Source organism: Pituophis catenifer, unplaced genomic scaffold (genome assembly GCF_029215685.1).
Source record: "Pituophis catenifer annectens isolate HBS135680 unplaced genomic scaffold, rPitCat1.0.hap2 SCAF_2, whole genome shotgun sequence".
NCBI lineage: Eukaryota > Metazoa > Chordata > Lepidosauria > Squamata > Colubridae > Pituophis > Pituophis catenifer.
In genome coordinates, this window is record NW_027256882.1 from 37,781,193 (window position 1) to 37,796,206 (window position 15,014).

Sequence of the window (15,014 nt, forward strand, 5' to 3'; positions counted from 1 at the left end):
GGGAAGGGGAGGGAAAGGGAGGGGGGGGTAAGGTAGGGTAGGGGAGGGAAGGGTAAGGTAGGGAAGGGGAGGGAAGGGGAGGGAAGGGAAGGTAGGGAAGGGAATGGTAAGGTAGGGAAGGGAAGGGAAGGGTAAGGTAGGGAAGGGAAGGGAAGGGAGGGGAGGGGAGGGGAAGGGGAGGGGAGGGGAAGGGGAGGGAATTGTAAGGTAGGGTAGGGTAGGGAAGGGTAAGGTAGGGAAGGGTAGGGAAGGGTAGGGAAGGGTAGGGTAGGGTAGGGAAGGGAAGGGAAGGGAAGGGAAGGGAAGGGAAGGGAAGGGAATGGTAAGGTAGGGAAGGGAAGGGAAGGGAAGGGTAAGATAGGGAAGGGAAGGGAAGGGAGGGGAGGGGAGGGAAGGGGAAGGGAAGGGAAGGGAACTCTGGAGGTGTTCAAACAGAGACTGAATAATCACCCATCTATCTAAAATGCTTTAGTAGACCTTGCATCAAGCAGGGGATGGGCATGTTATACCCTTCCAATAAGAAAGATCCAGTAGGTAAAATAGGACCTCTGTGGTACTCTCCAGCTCTATCATTGTGTGATACTACCCTGGAATCAATGACTCTGTGGGTGAGCTGATGGTACACCAACAACATTTGGAATATGGCAAGGCTTTTGCTCCAGAATAAAGAAAACAAATCTACCAGTAACCATTTCTCACTGACTTCTCATTAAAAGGATCTTGGTTCAAAGGTCTATGGAGATTCCAGGTCATGGTTGTCCCAAAGGTGCCTCTCAAAAGGCAACTGGACTATTGAAAAACACTTTTGGGACATCCTTGTTCAAAGAGTTAGAAGAGTTGGATAATGTGATGAAAGAGGTCATTTCATTGTGAATCTAAAACCAGGCTCTCAACAGCAGGATTTCTAGCTAGATGGGCTCCCGTAATATTTCCAAGTTCATATATTTGCTTTATTATTCTGTGGTCGGGTGATTGTCTTGTGGAAACATTTTTTTTTTTCTACACATTGTGGAATCGTGCTTGAATGAAACACTCACTGGGGTTGTCATTCCTGAACTGCAAGTGGCTATCGAAACTTGCTTATCTCACAAGAGCACTTGCAGAACTTTAAGTCAGCTGATACTTCCAGGCAACGTTCCGCTTGGGCTCATAGAGAACATGATAATTTGGAAAGGTGAACTGAAATTGTGGCAGAGGGAAACCAAAAGCTAATACGAGATCCCTTCCTTCTGCCAGAATTCCCCAGCTAGCATACAAGGCATTCTCCGTGCGACTGCCCTTGAAGGCCACATAGAAGCTACCACTCATCTACAATGTGGCAGTGTGAATAATTATGGGCATAAATTGTACACCCATGGGACACATCTATGCAAGCTAGTAGCTGTTGGGTGCAGTCCATGGTGCTAGTTTTTATCTTTAAAGACCCGTAGGGTATACTGTAGATTAGAACATGGATTGCCTGTCTCCCAGGGGTAAAATCCAAGCAGGTTCTGACAGGTTCTGGAAAACCGGTAGCGGAAATTTTGAGTAGTTTGGAGAACTGCCAAATCCCATCTCTGGCTGGCCCCAGAGTGGGGTGGGAATGGGGATTTTGCAATATCTTTCCCCCAGGAATGGGAGAGGAAATGGGGATTTTGCAGTATCCTTCCCCCAGGAGTGGGGTGGGAATGGAGATTTTGCAATATCCTTCCCCCAGGTGTGAGGGAGGAAATGGGGATTTTGCAGTATCCTTCCCCCAGGAGTGGGGAGGGAATGGGGATTTTGCAATATCCTTCCCCCAGGTGTGAGGGAGGAAATGGGGATTTTGCAGTATCCTTCCCCCAGGAATGGGGAGGGAATGGGGATTTTGCAATATCCTTCCCCCAGGAGTGGGGAGGGAATGGGGATTTTGCAATATCCTTCCCCCAGGAGTAGGGAGGGAATGGGGATTTTGTAAAATCCTTCCCCCTGGAGCGGGGTGGGAATGGAAATTTTGCAATATCTTTCCCTCAGGAGTGGGATGGGAATGGAGATTTTGCAGTATCCTTCCCCTGCCACGCCCACCAAGCCACGCCCACCGAACAGGTAGTAAAAAAATTTGAATTTCACCACTGCTGTCTCCCATTATGCTTACCCTTCCAGTAAGATCCAATAGGGTCCAGAAATGTCCCTTCCCTATCAATGCACCTGTTTCAACAGCAATATTCCCTCAAAATCTGCAGAGAGCTTGTCTGCCTTCGAGAAAGCTCTGAGATCTGGCCCTGTCCAGGGGTATGTATCCACCATGTTGGATAACCTATAGATTGCACATTTTGAATCAGTTGCTTTTCTTTTTTCCCCTGGAATTCTTTCTTCAATTTTTCTATTGTTGGAAGTGTTCTATTGTTTTCACCTTTCCTTTTCTTCTTCTCCCTTTTCCTTCTCTCTCTCTCTCTCTCTCCCCTCCCCTCCCTTTCCTTTCCCTTTCTTTCTTTCTCTTTTCTCACTCTCCCTCTTCTTTGCCTGTCTTTTTTCTTTCTGTCTTTTTTCCTCTATTTCTGACTCTTTCCTTCCTTTCCTTTCCTCCTTCCTTCTTCCTTTCTTTCTTTCCTTCTCTCTCTTCTCTCTGCCCCTTTCCTTTCCCTTTCTTTCTCTCTCTCTTTTTTCACCCTCTTTCCCTCTTTTTGCCTGTCTTTTTTCTTTCTGTCTTTTTTTTCCTCTATTTCTGACTCTTTCCTTCCTTTCCTTTCCTTTCCCTTTCTCTCTCTCTCTCTCTTTTCACCCTCTTTCCCTCTTTTTTGCCTGTCTTTTTTCTTTTTGTCTTTTTTCCTCTATTTCTGACTCTTTCCTTCCTTTCCTTTCCTCCCTCCTTACTCCTTTCTTTCTTTCCTTGTCTCTCTTCTCTCTGCCCCTTTCCTTTCCCTTTCTTTTTCTCTCTTTTTTCACCCTCTTTCCCTCTTTTTTGCCTGTCCTTTTTCTTTTTCTCTTTTTTCCTCTATTTCTTCCTCTTCCTTTCCTTTCCTTTCCTTCGTTCCTTTCCTTTCCTTCCTTCTTTCTTTCCTTTCTTTCTCTCCTCTTCTTCTTTCAGTCTTTCTTTTCCATCCTCTCTCCCTCTTTCTCCCTCTCCCTCTCTCTGCCTTTCTCTCTCTCCCCCTCTCCCCCCATCCCATTTCTGATTCAGTCTTGCCGTGTGACTCTTCTGTCTCCAAGAATCGCACCCGTAGCTGAAGGAGGGCAGTTTACTCTGGGACCCACCCAGTCCGGCCAATTCGAGCACGGGAAGGTGGAGCGTATCACGTGGATATATAGATAGGATGGGGGGAGCGGGAGGGGTGGAGATTCTGCAGGCACTCGAAGCTGTTGGCCGGGCTGGAGTAACATCGCTACCCTTCCATCCGTCAGTACATCAACTTCACGATGGGGAAGCTGCTTGGACTCTGCGCTGTGGTGCTCGCTTGTATCACCATTGGTAAGAGGGACAATCCATCGCGGTGCAGAGTTTGCCTATGAAGATCTCATCTCCAGTCCTTATCCTTCACTTCTTTTTTTTCTCCTTCTTTTCTCATCCTTCTATTACTTTGTTTGATCTCTCTCTCTCTCTCTCTCTCTCTCTCCCCCTCTCCCCCTCTCTCTCTCTCCACCTCTCCCTCCCTCCCTCTCTCCCCCTCTCCCTCTCTCTCTCTCTCTCTCCCTCTGTCTCCCCCCTCTCCCCTCTCTCTCTCTCTCCCTCTCTCTCTCTCCCCCTCTCCCTCTCTTGCCCTCTCTCTCTCTCTCTCTCTCTCTCTCTCTCTCTCTCCCCCCTCTCCCTCTCTCTCCCTCCCTCTCTCTCTCTCTCTCTCTCTTACAGTCAAAACAAGAAGATCAGGTTTACTAGCAGATCCATAAGGCATGCACAAAATGAGCCTCTATATAGAAGAATAGAATAGAATAGAATAGAATAGAATAGAATAGAATAGAATAGAATAGAATAGAATAGAATAGAATAGAATAGAATAGAATAGAATAGAATAGAATAGAATAGAATAGTTGGAAGGGACCTTGGAGGTCTTCTAGTCCAACCCCTTGCTTAGGCAGGAAACTCTATTACCATTTCAGACAAATGGTTGTCCAATCTCTTCTTAAAAACTTCCAGTGCTGGAGCATTTACAACTTCTGGAGGCAAGTAGTTCCACTGATTCATTGTTCTCGCCGTCAGGAAATTTCTCCTTAGTTCTAGGTTGCTTCTCTCCTTGATTAGTTTCCTCCCATTGCTTCTTGTTCTGCCCTCAGAATATAGTTATTTTCTCAAAAACAGGGATGGGAGGCATCTCTCAAGATGGGTTTCAGCCAGCTTCTCTTTTTTTTTTTTTTCCTTCCACACCTTAAGTTTGCACTACCTCTGTTCCTGGGGTTGGTCTTAAAAGGATAATATGCCTTTAAATTAATTGCTTACACTTTTCTTAATATATATATTTGGTAAGAAACTTCTGTAGCACTGTATAATTTTTCTTTGCCCACTGTGTTATAACATACTGTATATTTTGAGAGATTCCCTTCCGTGCATACTTCTTATAGAGTTGCAAACTGCATTGCAAATTCAATAAAGCCTGAATCCTGGTTTTGGGGGGGGGGGTGGATTCAGTATATATAAGGAAATGAGAATATCATTGTTTCACACTAAATTGATGTAGTGTTTGGTGACAATCCTAAATAGCAACAACTATTGTTGTGCAACAGATTCATTGTTCTTTTTTTAAAAAAAAAACAACGATGAAATTGGAAACAGAACTCCGCCGAAATGTGTTTTCTCCTAGCCATGAGATGTTCAAAAGTCAATGAAAGACTTAATTTAGATTTTTTTTTTTTAAAGGACCAACTTAAATCCATCAAGGGGAAAAAAAATGTTTTGAGAACTTCCTCCCAGAACCCAAGACAGCAAATCAACTTTATAGCAAATGACCTGCAGCTTAAAAATAGAACTGTGTGTTTGGGTGATCTAGTTGCAAAACCTCACACAGCCCTAAATTCAGACAGGATGTTTTACTTGCCTCTCCCCACGGTGTTTGGTAAATGCTGGTTTTGCCTGATGTGGAAATACTTTCTTTAAGTTGATCGGAGAGGAGAGCCCGAGTAACAGTTTCGTAACTTAACCATGTCCCAAGAAAGTTTCCGTGGCTGCAGGCTAACAATATCATAAAGAAACAAGTGAGATAATTAAATAAACCTGTTTGTTCTGGGAAAGGATTTGCATCCAGAGCTTTCTTTGGCTGTAGCAACTGAAGAAGGAAAGCACCAATGAAGAAAAGTTGGAGCCATCAAATTTGTTTGGGTGTGGAACTGTATTTCCTTACATCCACCAAACAAAAGCGGGGAATATACATGTTATTTTTGGGGAACTCCAGTCTATGTAATATATCATTGGGCTGTGGTCCATTCGGCATGATTAATGTAGGCAAGAGGGTCTCTAGCAAATATCTTCTCCAGCTTTCCTGTGGATATGGGTGTGGTCACTCAACCAGCCTTGGAGCTCCATGTGCTATTCTTTTGAAGCAACTAACTGTACCCTACTTGTAAACAACATTCTTCTTACATAAGAAGCCTTATGATCAGGGTTTGGTTTGGCTTAAAAGCAGTCCTGTGTCTTTTTGCCTCCTAACCCCAGCCATTCCTACCAAAAACTCAGAATTCCCCCAAATCCTTTGTCTTAATTATTCGGCTCAGGGTGGGGGTGGATCTGGAGCCATTGTTTTCCAAAATGTCCTAGACATAATTTGACACACCCAAGCCCCCAAATCAAGAGAGGCTACTTAAGGCAAATAGTTTTCTTCAGTCAGAAATGCATCCTGGATTTTACTATCAGCAGTTTTTGGGGGGAAGGTATAAAATTTAATCTATATACGCAGGTGTTTTCTTGGAAAGGATTATGCTTGAGGTGGAATCCTGAAAGTTCACGATACAACCAAAATGTTAATTCATCCAAAAGGAATGTTCTTTTTTTTTTTTTATGGTGCTACATTGTGCATGAAAGCGAAGCCTCGTGAAATCTTTTAGGTTTTGTGTGGTCCGAAGCAGAGTTGGGTTTCAGCAGGTTCTGACCAGTTCTGGAGAAACGGTAGCGGAAATTTTGAGTAGTTCGGAGAACCGGTAAATGCCACTTCTGACTGGCCCCGCCCCCATCTATTCTCTGCCTCAGGAGTCCCAGCTGATCGGGAGGAAATGGGGATTTTGCAGTAACCTTCCCCTGGAGTTGGGCGGGAATGGAGATTTTATAGTATCTTTTCCTTGGAGTGGGGTGGGAATGGAGATTTTACAGTATCCTTCCCCTGCCACGCCCACCAAGCCATGCCACACCCACCAAGCCACACCCACAGAACCAGTACTAAAAAAAATTTGAATTCCATCACTGGCGAACATTAAAAAAGGTTGGCAGAAGTGGGATTGGTCCTCCTACCAACTTATCTCAAAAATATTGAAACCACTATTAACTCAAAGACCCTGAGTTGTCAGCTGGAAAACCGATAGCCTGTGTTCAAGACCCAAGTGCTGCATGAGGGGGTGAGCTCCCATTATTTGCCCCAGTTCCTGCTAACCTAGCAGTTCAAAAGCATGAAAATGTGAGTAGATAAATAGGTACCACCCAGGGGTGGGTTCTAAATTTTTCTACTACCGGTTCTGTGGGCATGGCTTATTTTGTGGGCATGGCTTGATGGTCATGTGACAATTATTTAGGATTTAGCAGAGGTACTGGTCTACCAGGCTTTTAACTGCTTGCAGAGCTGTACCAATCTACTCATTTATTTTTGCAGGCACCGGTCTACTCATTTGTTTTAACACTGATCAGCTGTAGGGTGGCCCTTTGAAGCCCCGCGGCAAGAGTTTAAACAGTTTTTTTCCCTCTAGCCATCAGCTGGGATTCAGGAGGCAGCAACAGATTGGGGGTGGGGCCAAATAAAAGGTAAGAATAACGTGGGGGTGGGGGGGGCAGGGGGCCAGAACCGGTTCAGTGATGTCATATCGTCACCGCTACCGGCTCGGTGGAACCGGCCGAACCAGGAGGAATCTACCACTGGTACCACCTCAGAGGAAGGTAACAGTATTCCATGCACCTCAGGTTCATGGTGGCCATGTAATCTCAGGAATGTCTTTGGACAATGGCAGCTTCCTTGGCTAAGAATCAGAGATAGGCATCACCCTCTGGAATTGTTCACAGCTGGACAGGGGAAACATTTATCTTTGTTAACTCGAAGGAAACTATTAAATTAACAGATTAACAGAAGTTAGAAGGGACCTTGTAGGTCATCTAGTCCAACCCCCCCACACACACACCATTTCTGACAGATGGCAGTCCAGTCTCTTCTTGAAAGCTTCCAGGAATGAAGCTCCCACAACTTCTGAAGGCAAAGCTGTTCCATTGGTTGATTGCTCTCGTTGTCAGAAAATTTCTCCTTATTTCCGGGTTGAATCTCTCCTTGTTCAATTTCCATCCATTATTCCTTGTCTGGCCTTCAGGTGCTCTGGAAAATAGCTTGACTCTCTCTTCTTATGTGGCAGCTCCTCAAATATTGGAAGACTGCTATCATGTCTCCCCTTATAAAACAATTTCTACTGGTCTACCAGAACAGAACATTCAAGGTCAATATTTGAGAGGTCACATTACTAAGGAAAGTCAAAGAAGAGGGGGAGGGGATTCTAGTGGTTAGGGCACCAGGTTAGAAACTGTGAGACCATGAGTTCTAGGCCTGTCTTAGGCATGAAAGCTGGCTGGGTGAGTTTGGGCCAGTTACTCTCTCTCAGTCCACAATATCAGTCAGATTTAGGGGGACAAACCAATCGATCAATTCCTGTTGTAAGAAAGCACACCGATCTCAGCACTTGCCAGAATTTCAGTGGCCCAAATACTAACCTTCAGGTTGAACTCAATGAAAACCTGAAATTAGATCTTGGATATCCCAACCAGAAATGTTCTCATCACTCATTTTTTACTGCCCGGCAATCTAAATCAAGATCAAATGTTCATCTAATGCAGGGGCGTCAAACTTGATTTCATTGAGGGCCACATCAGGGTTGTGTTTGACCTCTGAGGGCATGGCCGGGGGTTGGGCATAGCCGGGGGTTGGGTGTGGCCGGGGGTTGGGCATGGCCATGGTGGGCATGACACGGGACTCGTGTCGGGGGCATCTGTTGTAAGGCAGGACTTTCCTGAGACACTCCCTCATTCTCATTATAATCTTCCTTCCTTCCTTCCTCCCTCCCTCCCTCCCTCCCTCCCTCCCTCCCTCCCTCCCTCCCTTCCTTCCTTTTCTTCTTTATTCTTCCTTCTCCTCTTTCCTTATTTTTCCTTCCTTGCTCTCTTCCCTGCTTCCCATCTTTTTCTTTGTCTTTCCGCTTTCCCTTTCTTCTTTCCTGTCTCTTCTTGTATGCTCAGATGCAAAAGGGGAAACATTTCCCCTTTTGTTGTTTTTAGTTTGTTTTGATAGCCCTCTGCCAGTGAAAACAAAGCTCAGGAGGGACGTGCATAGCCTCCTGCACCCTCTTTTCGGTCTGGACCAGGGGTGAAATCCAGCAGATTCTGACAAGTTCTGGACAACCGGTAGCGGACATTTTGAGCAGTTCGGAGAACTGGCAAATACCACCTCTGGCTGGCTCCAGAGTGGGATGAGAATGGAGATTTTGCAACATCCTACCCCCAGGAGCGGGGAAGGAATGGGGATTTTACAGTATCTTTCCCCTGGGGTGGGGTGGGAATGGGGATTTTGCAGTATCCTTCCCCTGCCATGCCAACCAAGCCACGCCCACCAAGCTACACTCACAGAACCAGTAGTAAAAAAAATTTGGATTTCACCACTGGTCTGGACAGCCTCCTGCAGCCCTCTGCCAGTGAAAACAGAGTGCGGGGTGGTACTTGGCGCCCCCCCAGCTCCATTTTTCACAGGCCAGTCCTTTGCTGTTTCCAGGCCAGCCCTCACAGGCCAGATCTAAGCAGTCCATGGGCCAAATCTGTCCCACAGATTTTGAGTTTGACATCCTTGTTCTAATTCATTTATATTGCTATTTTTGACATTGCAAGCCATCCAAAGTCACTTGATAGCCTTGAGTTTGACACCCCTGATCTAATGCTAAGAAGGGTTAGGAGCAGGGGTGAAATCCAGCAGGTTCTGACAGGTTCCGGAGAACCGGTAGCGGAAATTTTGAGCAGTTCAGAGAACCAGCAAATACCACCTCTGGCTGGCTTCAGAGTGGGGTGGGAATGGAGATTTTGCAATATCCTTCTCCCAGGAGTGGGGAGGGAATGGGGATTTTGCAGTATCCTTCCCCCGCCACACCCACCAAGCCACACCACACCCACAGAACCAATAGTAAAAAAAAATTGGATTTCACCAGTGGTTAAGAGGCAACACTCTTCTGTACAGAATGTACCGAGGTGAGGTTCCTCTTCCCTTGATAAGGATTGCCACTTCTTCGCGGCAACTGGCCAGAGAAATGGCATTATGGTATTATTTACCGTGTAATCACTGGTTGAGGAGGCTTTCACCTTGCCCCCTTTTGAACCTGAAGCAAGAGTTATCTAGAAAGTTGGGCACGCCCGTTCTCCTCCAACGATTCCGAGAACAGTCATTGTTTTCAACAGTTCAAGCAAAAACGGTGAAAAGAAGTGGAAAGCAGGCAAATATTTAGATACCTCCAGCCCTGAGCCATGAATGGTCTATAGGGATGTGAGATCTGATTGTTCCAGACCTGAGACTGATATGAATAACAGGAAAATCAATCAATGCCTACTTTTATTCTTCTACCACTGTTCTGTGGGAAAACCAAAATATCTTTTGCTAAACCTTAGACTGTCACTCTTTTCTTTCTAAGTAAAAACAGGAGCAAACTTTTCACCAGATCTCAATTGAAACGTAGCAATACAGGTAGTCCTGGACTTACGACCACAGTTGATCCCAAAAGAGGTGTAGCTCGGTGCGTTTTGCCTCGCTTTGCGACTTTTCTTGCCGCATTTCTAAGGGAATCACTGTCAAATTAACAGCATGGTTGTTAAATGAATCTGGTTTCTCCATGGATTTTGCTTGTCAGAAGAATGACCCTGGGACATGCTACTGTCATAAGTCTGAGTCAGTTGCCAAGCATCTGAATTTTGATCAGGTGACCATGGGGATGCTGCAACGGTCTTAAAGTGTGAAAAATGATCAGAAGCCACTTTTTTCAGTGCCGTCCTAACTTTGAATGGTCGCTAAATGACCATTCTTGCAAGTCTGTATAGAAAACGTGTTACTAACTTAACAACTGCAGTGATTCACTTAACAACTGTGGCAAGAAAGATCGTAAAATGGGGCAAAACTCACTTCACCGCTGTCGCACTCAGCAACAGAAATGTTGGGCTCAATGGAGGTCGTAAGCCGAGGACTCCCTATATTTTAACTCTTCTTCTGTGGATTTACCCAACCAACCACTCCTGGTTCCCCCACCCTTGCCACAGGAATGCCAACGACGCTCTCGAAAATCCCTGACACCTCTGAGAAGAAGTTTCATAAGTTGCATTTTTCTCCCACACACAACATCTCTTGAGCCCATTTTTCACTTCACAAAACAAAACTGCTTTCTTCCTTGTTTTCGTAACTTTCATAAGTGCGTTCACTCCACACTTGATTATTTGTTGTCACTGACAATTAAAAAAAAACAACCATCATATAGTTGAGTTAAATTTGGCAAAACTGTATGTTTACTGATGATTCAGACACATAAAACCCTACCCACCCTTTTCATTTCTTTGGCACCTCACTGTATGATCCTTTTTAATGAAATTCAATTGGTTAAGTCCTTCCTATTAGACACAGCCACACCCTGCTGTTCGACATTTTTTTAAAAAAATATTTTTCTTCACTCCTGTGGTAAAAGGAAATAGGCAAGTCCAAGCAGGCCATCTTACGTGGATCAGAAGGTGTAATCAGAGGATTACAACAAGACGCATGTCTAATCCTGTAGAGATGAACTGCTAGAATAGCTATTTTGTCTCCCCAGGGAAGGCTGGGAATTGTAGATCTCAGAGACAGGGTTATCTTGGGATGTCCCTTCAGCTAATTCTTTCCAAAACTACTATTACCAGGATCCTTTGAGGAAAGCCTGATGGTTGAACTTGAAATTTTATGAAGTCTTGACATACTGTATTTTTCGGAGTATAAGACGCACCTTTTTTCTCCCTAAAAGTGGGTGAAAATTTAGGTGTGTCTTATAGACTGAATGTTTTGGACACCTAATGAGAAGGAAGGACTCACTGGAGAAGAGCCTAATGCTGGGAACGATTGAGGGCAAAAGAAGAACAGGACGACAGAGAACGAGGTGGCTGGATGGAGTCACTGAAGCAGTAGGCATGAGCTTCAATGGACTCTGGAGGATGGTAGAGGACAGGAAGGCCTGGAGGAATGTTGTCCATCGGGTCGCGATGGGTCAGACACGACTTCGCAACTAACAACAACAAAATAGACTGAATACGGATGTTTTTGGCCTCCCAAACTCTCCGCGTGTCATGTTTTCGCCCTCCCCGGCTCCCAGAAGCACTCTGAAGTGCTCTGCAGGTCCCATTTTCACCAAACGGGCCGTGTGGAGAACTGCAGAGTGCTTCTGGTGGGCTGGGAGTGCAAAAACGCAACGCGCAGAACAGGGGTGGGTTCTATTTACCTTTACTACCAGTTTGCAGAAGGGCCAGGCGTGTGTGCTCACTTCACTCGCGCACGCGCTCTTCTGCGCATGCGCAGAAGCATTTTGGTGACGTTGGGGTCAGTGGGTGGGGCCTCCCGCCAGTTTTACTACTGGTTCTATAGAACCGGTGCGAACCGGGGGCAACCCACCACTGGCACAGAAGCCAAAAACTATTTTTTTTCTTGTTTTCCTCTTATAAATTTAGGTGCGTCTTATAGTCTGAAAAATACGGTAAATAGTATCTACATCAGGGAACAGAAAAGGCTAAGAAAGTCATACTGGTAGTCCTCAACTTACCACAGTTCATTTAGTGACCGTTCGAAGTTACAACAGCCCTGAAAATAGTGACCTATGACCATTTTTCACACTTACGACCATTGCGGCAGCTGATTTACATTCAGATTCTTGACAACTGATTCATATTTATGACGGTTGCAGAGGTCATTTTGCGACCTCCTGACCTGCGAAGTCAATGGAGAACCCAGGTTCACTTAACAACCATGTTACTAATTTAACAACCGCAGTGATTCAACTAATAAATGTGGCAAGAAAAGTCGTAAAATGGGACACTTAACAATTTTTTCACTTAACAACATAAATTGTGGGCTCAATCGTGGCCGTAAGTTGAGGACTACCTGCATTTGCCATTAAAAAAAAAAATCTGGAGATTAGGGCATGTTTGGTTGTGGCTGTGGGGAGGAAGATACAATTATGGAAGTACAGGTAGTCCTTGACCTACGACGACAATTGAACCCAGAATTTCTGTTCCTATGCAAGGCTGTTCTTAAGTGACTTGTGCCCCATTGTATGACCTTTGTGGCAGAGTTGCTAAGTGAATCACTATGGTTTTTAAGCAAATCATATGGTTGTTAGGCCAACCTGGTTTCCTCCATTGCCTTTGCCTGTCAGAAACTGACTAGGAAGGTTGCAAATTGTGATCACATGACCCCAAAATAGTGCAACAGTCATAAGTACATGCCAGTTGCCAAGCACCCGAATATTGATCATATGATCATGGGGATACTGCGACAGTTGTAAGTGTGAAAACCAGCCATAAGTCACTGTTGGAAGAAATATCCAGATTGTTGTGGCCCGCCCGACGGCCAGTGGAGCTGGCAGTAGAGTCGGACAGTAAGGAGGTTGGGGAGGAATATGGGCCAGTCCTGGGGGCTGGGGAAAGCTCGGATAAGGGCTCTGCGTTGGAGGCAGAGAGGGAGATAGACAGCAGCGAGGTAGAGGAACAGCTGGAGCCTGTTCCCAGTGTGCACATGCGCAGAGCTGCCAGAAGACAAGAACAACTCAGAAAGCAGAGGCGACTTGGGAGTAAAGCCACACCTTGGAGATGATTGGCCCCTCCCATAGGAAACAAAAGAGGAGCGAACGGGGCAGGGGCTTTTGCAGGAAACAATTCGGTCGGTCGGGCGTTTCAAGAGTGGAAAGTTCCGTTTGTGACTCTAAGAGACTCTGTGCCAAGTTTGCTTTACTCTGCACTTGGAAACAAGTTACGTGGCAACTTGCTAAACAAGATAAGGTGTGTTGATAAATATCAATCCTGTTGATAACTGTTTCTCTGTTTATCAAAACTGTTTAGACAAGCCTTGTTGACTGTGAATGAAAGTAATCCACAGTCATGTAAATAAAAGACGTTTTGCCAGGATCGATTCCTGCTTCCTGCTTTTTAAGGGAGTCTAGGTCAGAACACAGATCCAGTTCCAAGCCGGGAGAAAGGCACTGGAAATAAAATGGAGACTGGAGGCTGATTGGAAAGAAAGGTTCCCTTCATTGATGAAGCAGAACCATCAATCGTATGTGATTCTGGGACAGCTGACAAAATGGAGTTAAGAGTGGCTGGGTTTTTATATCTCCTTTGGGCTTTGTATTTGAGCTTCCTGTTCCAGAACATGTCCTTTAATATTCTATTGGCTGTTGTCAGATTCCTATGGGGTCATGGCTGGCTCTATAGGCAAAGAGGGAAATGCAGATCCTAGGTGCTTGTTTGAGCTAATTTTGTCAACCTTTTGTTTCTTGCTTATCTGAGTTTCTGTCTTGACCCTGTCTTTCTGAGCGGATTACCAAATCTACATTTCTAAGAGCTGGCCTCCTCGGTTTCTGCTTAGGGCAGGGAAACGGGGGCCGGTTTCTGCATCCCTTAAGATTTTTTTATTTCTCCTTTGGGGAACTATTTTATCCTGCCTTTTTAATATTTCCCAAAATATTTAATTCTTCTAGAACAGTGGTCTTCAAACTTGGCAGCTTTAAGACTTGTGGACTTTAAGACACAAGTCTTAAAGCTGCCAAGTTTGGGGACCCCTATAAGGAAGGGGGCTTACTACACCTCTTTTTTCAGTGCCGTTGTAACTTCAAATGGTCGTGCAATTGATGGCTGTAACTCGAGGATTTCCTGAATTGAGTTTTTGTAGACCCTTTGATGGACACATTTCAATGGGTATATTGATTTTTATATGTAGATGGGTGATATTTTTTTCAGATTGAAAAATAATATATGTGACCTATGTTGTCACAGAATTAATAATATGAATCTATTCTTCAAAACCATCTTCATCCTTGGATGAATGGTCTAGATCAGGGATCTCCAAACTTGGCAACTTTTAAGACTTGTGGACTTCAATTACCAGAATTCCTCTGGCTGTGGGATTCTGGGAGTTGAAGTCCACAGGTCTTAAAGTTGCCAAGTTTGGAGACCCCTGCCCTAGATGGACTGAACTAATTACATAATTTAGAGGACAACCAACCCCAAGGGACTTTGAACAGCCTATATTGTAAAAGCAAGAATACAAAATCAAGAAACAGATCCTAGACATCTAGCAGATAGAAGGCTAGCCAAGATTGGTTGGTTCACACCACAACATACAACAATATCTCAGGGGCTGCCACAAAGGAGCCATTTATTCTCCAAAGCACCTGAGGGCAGGACAAGAAGCAATGGGTGGAAACTCATCAAGGAGAGAAGCAACTTAGAACTAAGGAGAAATTTCCTGACAGTTAAAACAATTAATCAGTGGAACAACTTGCCTCCAGAGGTTGTGAATGCTCCAACACTGGAAGTTTTTAAGAAGATGTTGGATAACCATTAGTCTGAAGTGGTGTAGGGTTTCCTGCCTAAGCAGGGGGTTGGATTAGAAGACCTCCAAGGTCCCTTCCAACTCTGTTATTCTAATATGTGAGCTACAGACATGCAGCAGTTCCAATCTGAACTCTGGAAAATACTCTGAAGTGCCCTTGTAGCACTGGTCTGTAACATCCCAAAGGAATTGTGTCCTCTGTTGACTTTTAAGATACTGCAGATAGGTGTAGTGTCTGCTCTCTTTTATGGTATCTCCTCTCCTTTGCATTCAGAAGCACCTTTTGGAGACTGAATC

The 15,014-nt window shown here is 44.9% G+C and overlaps 1 protein-coding gene across 1 annotated transcript in view; it reads left to right on the forward strand.

Moving 5' to 3' along the window:
* The first annotated feature begins 3,304 nt into the window (after nucleotides 1–3,304).
* LOC139312118 (sperm acrosome membrane-associated protein 4-like) overlaps nucleotides 3,305–15,014 on the forward strand; it is a 34,872-nt gene continuing 23,162 nt past the window's right edge. The window contains exon 1 of the mRNA XM_070936660.1: nucleotides 3,305–3,427. Coding sequence (XP_070792761.1) covers nucleotides 3,376–3,427 — 52 coding nt within the window. The 5' untranslated portion in view covers nucleotides 3,305–3,375. The remainder of the gene's footprint in view (nucleotides 3,428–15,014) is intronic.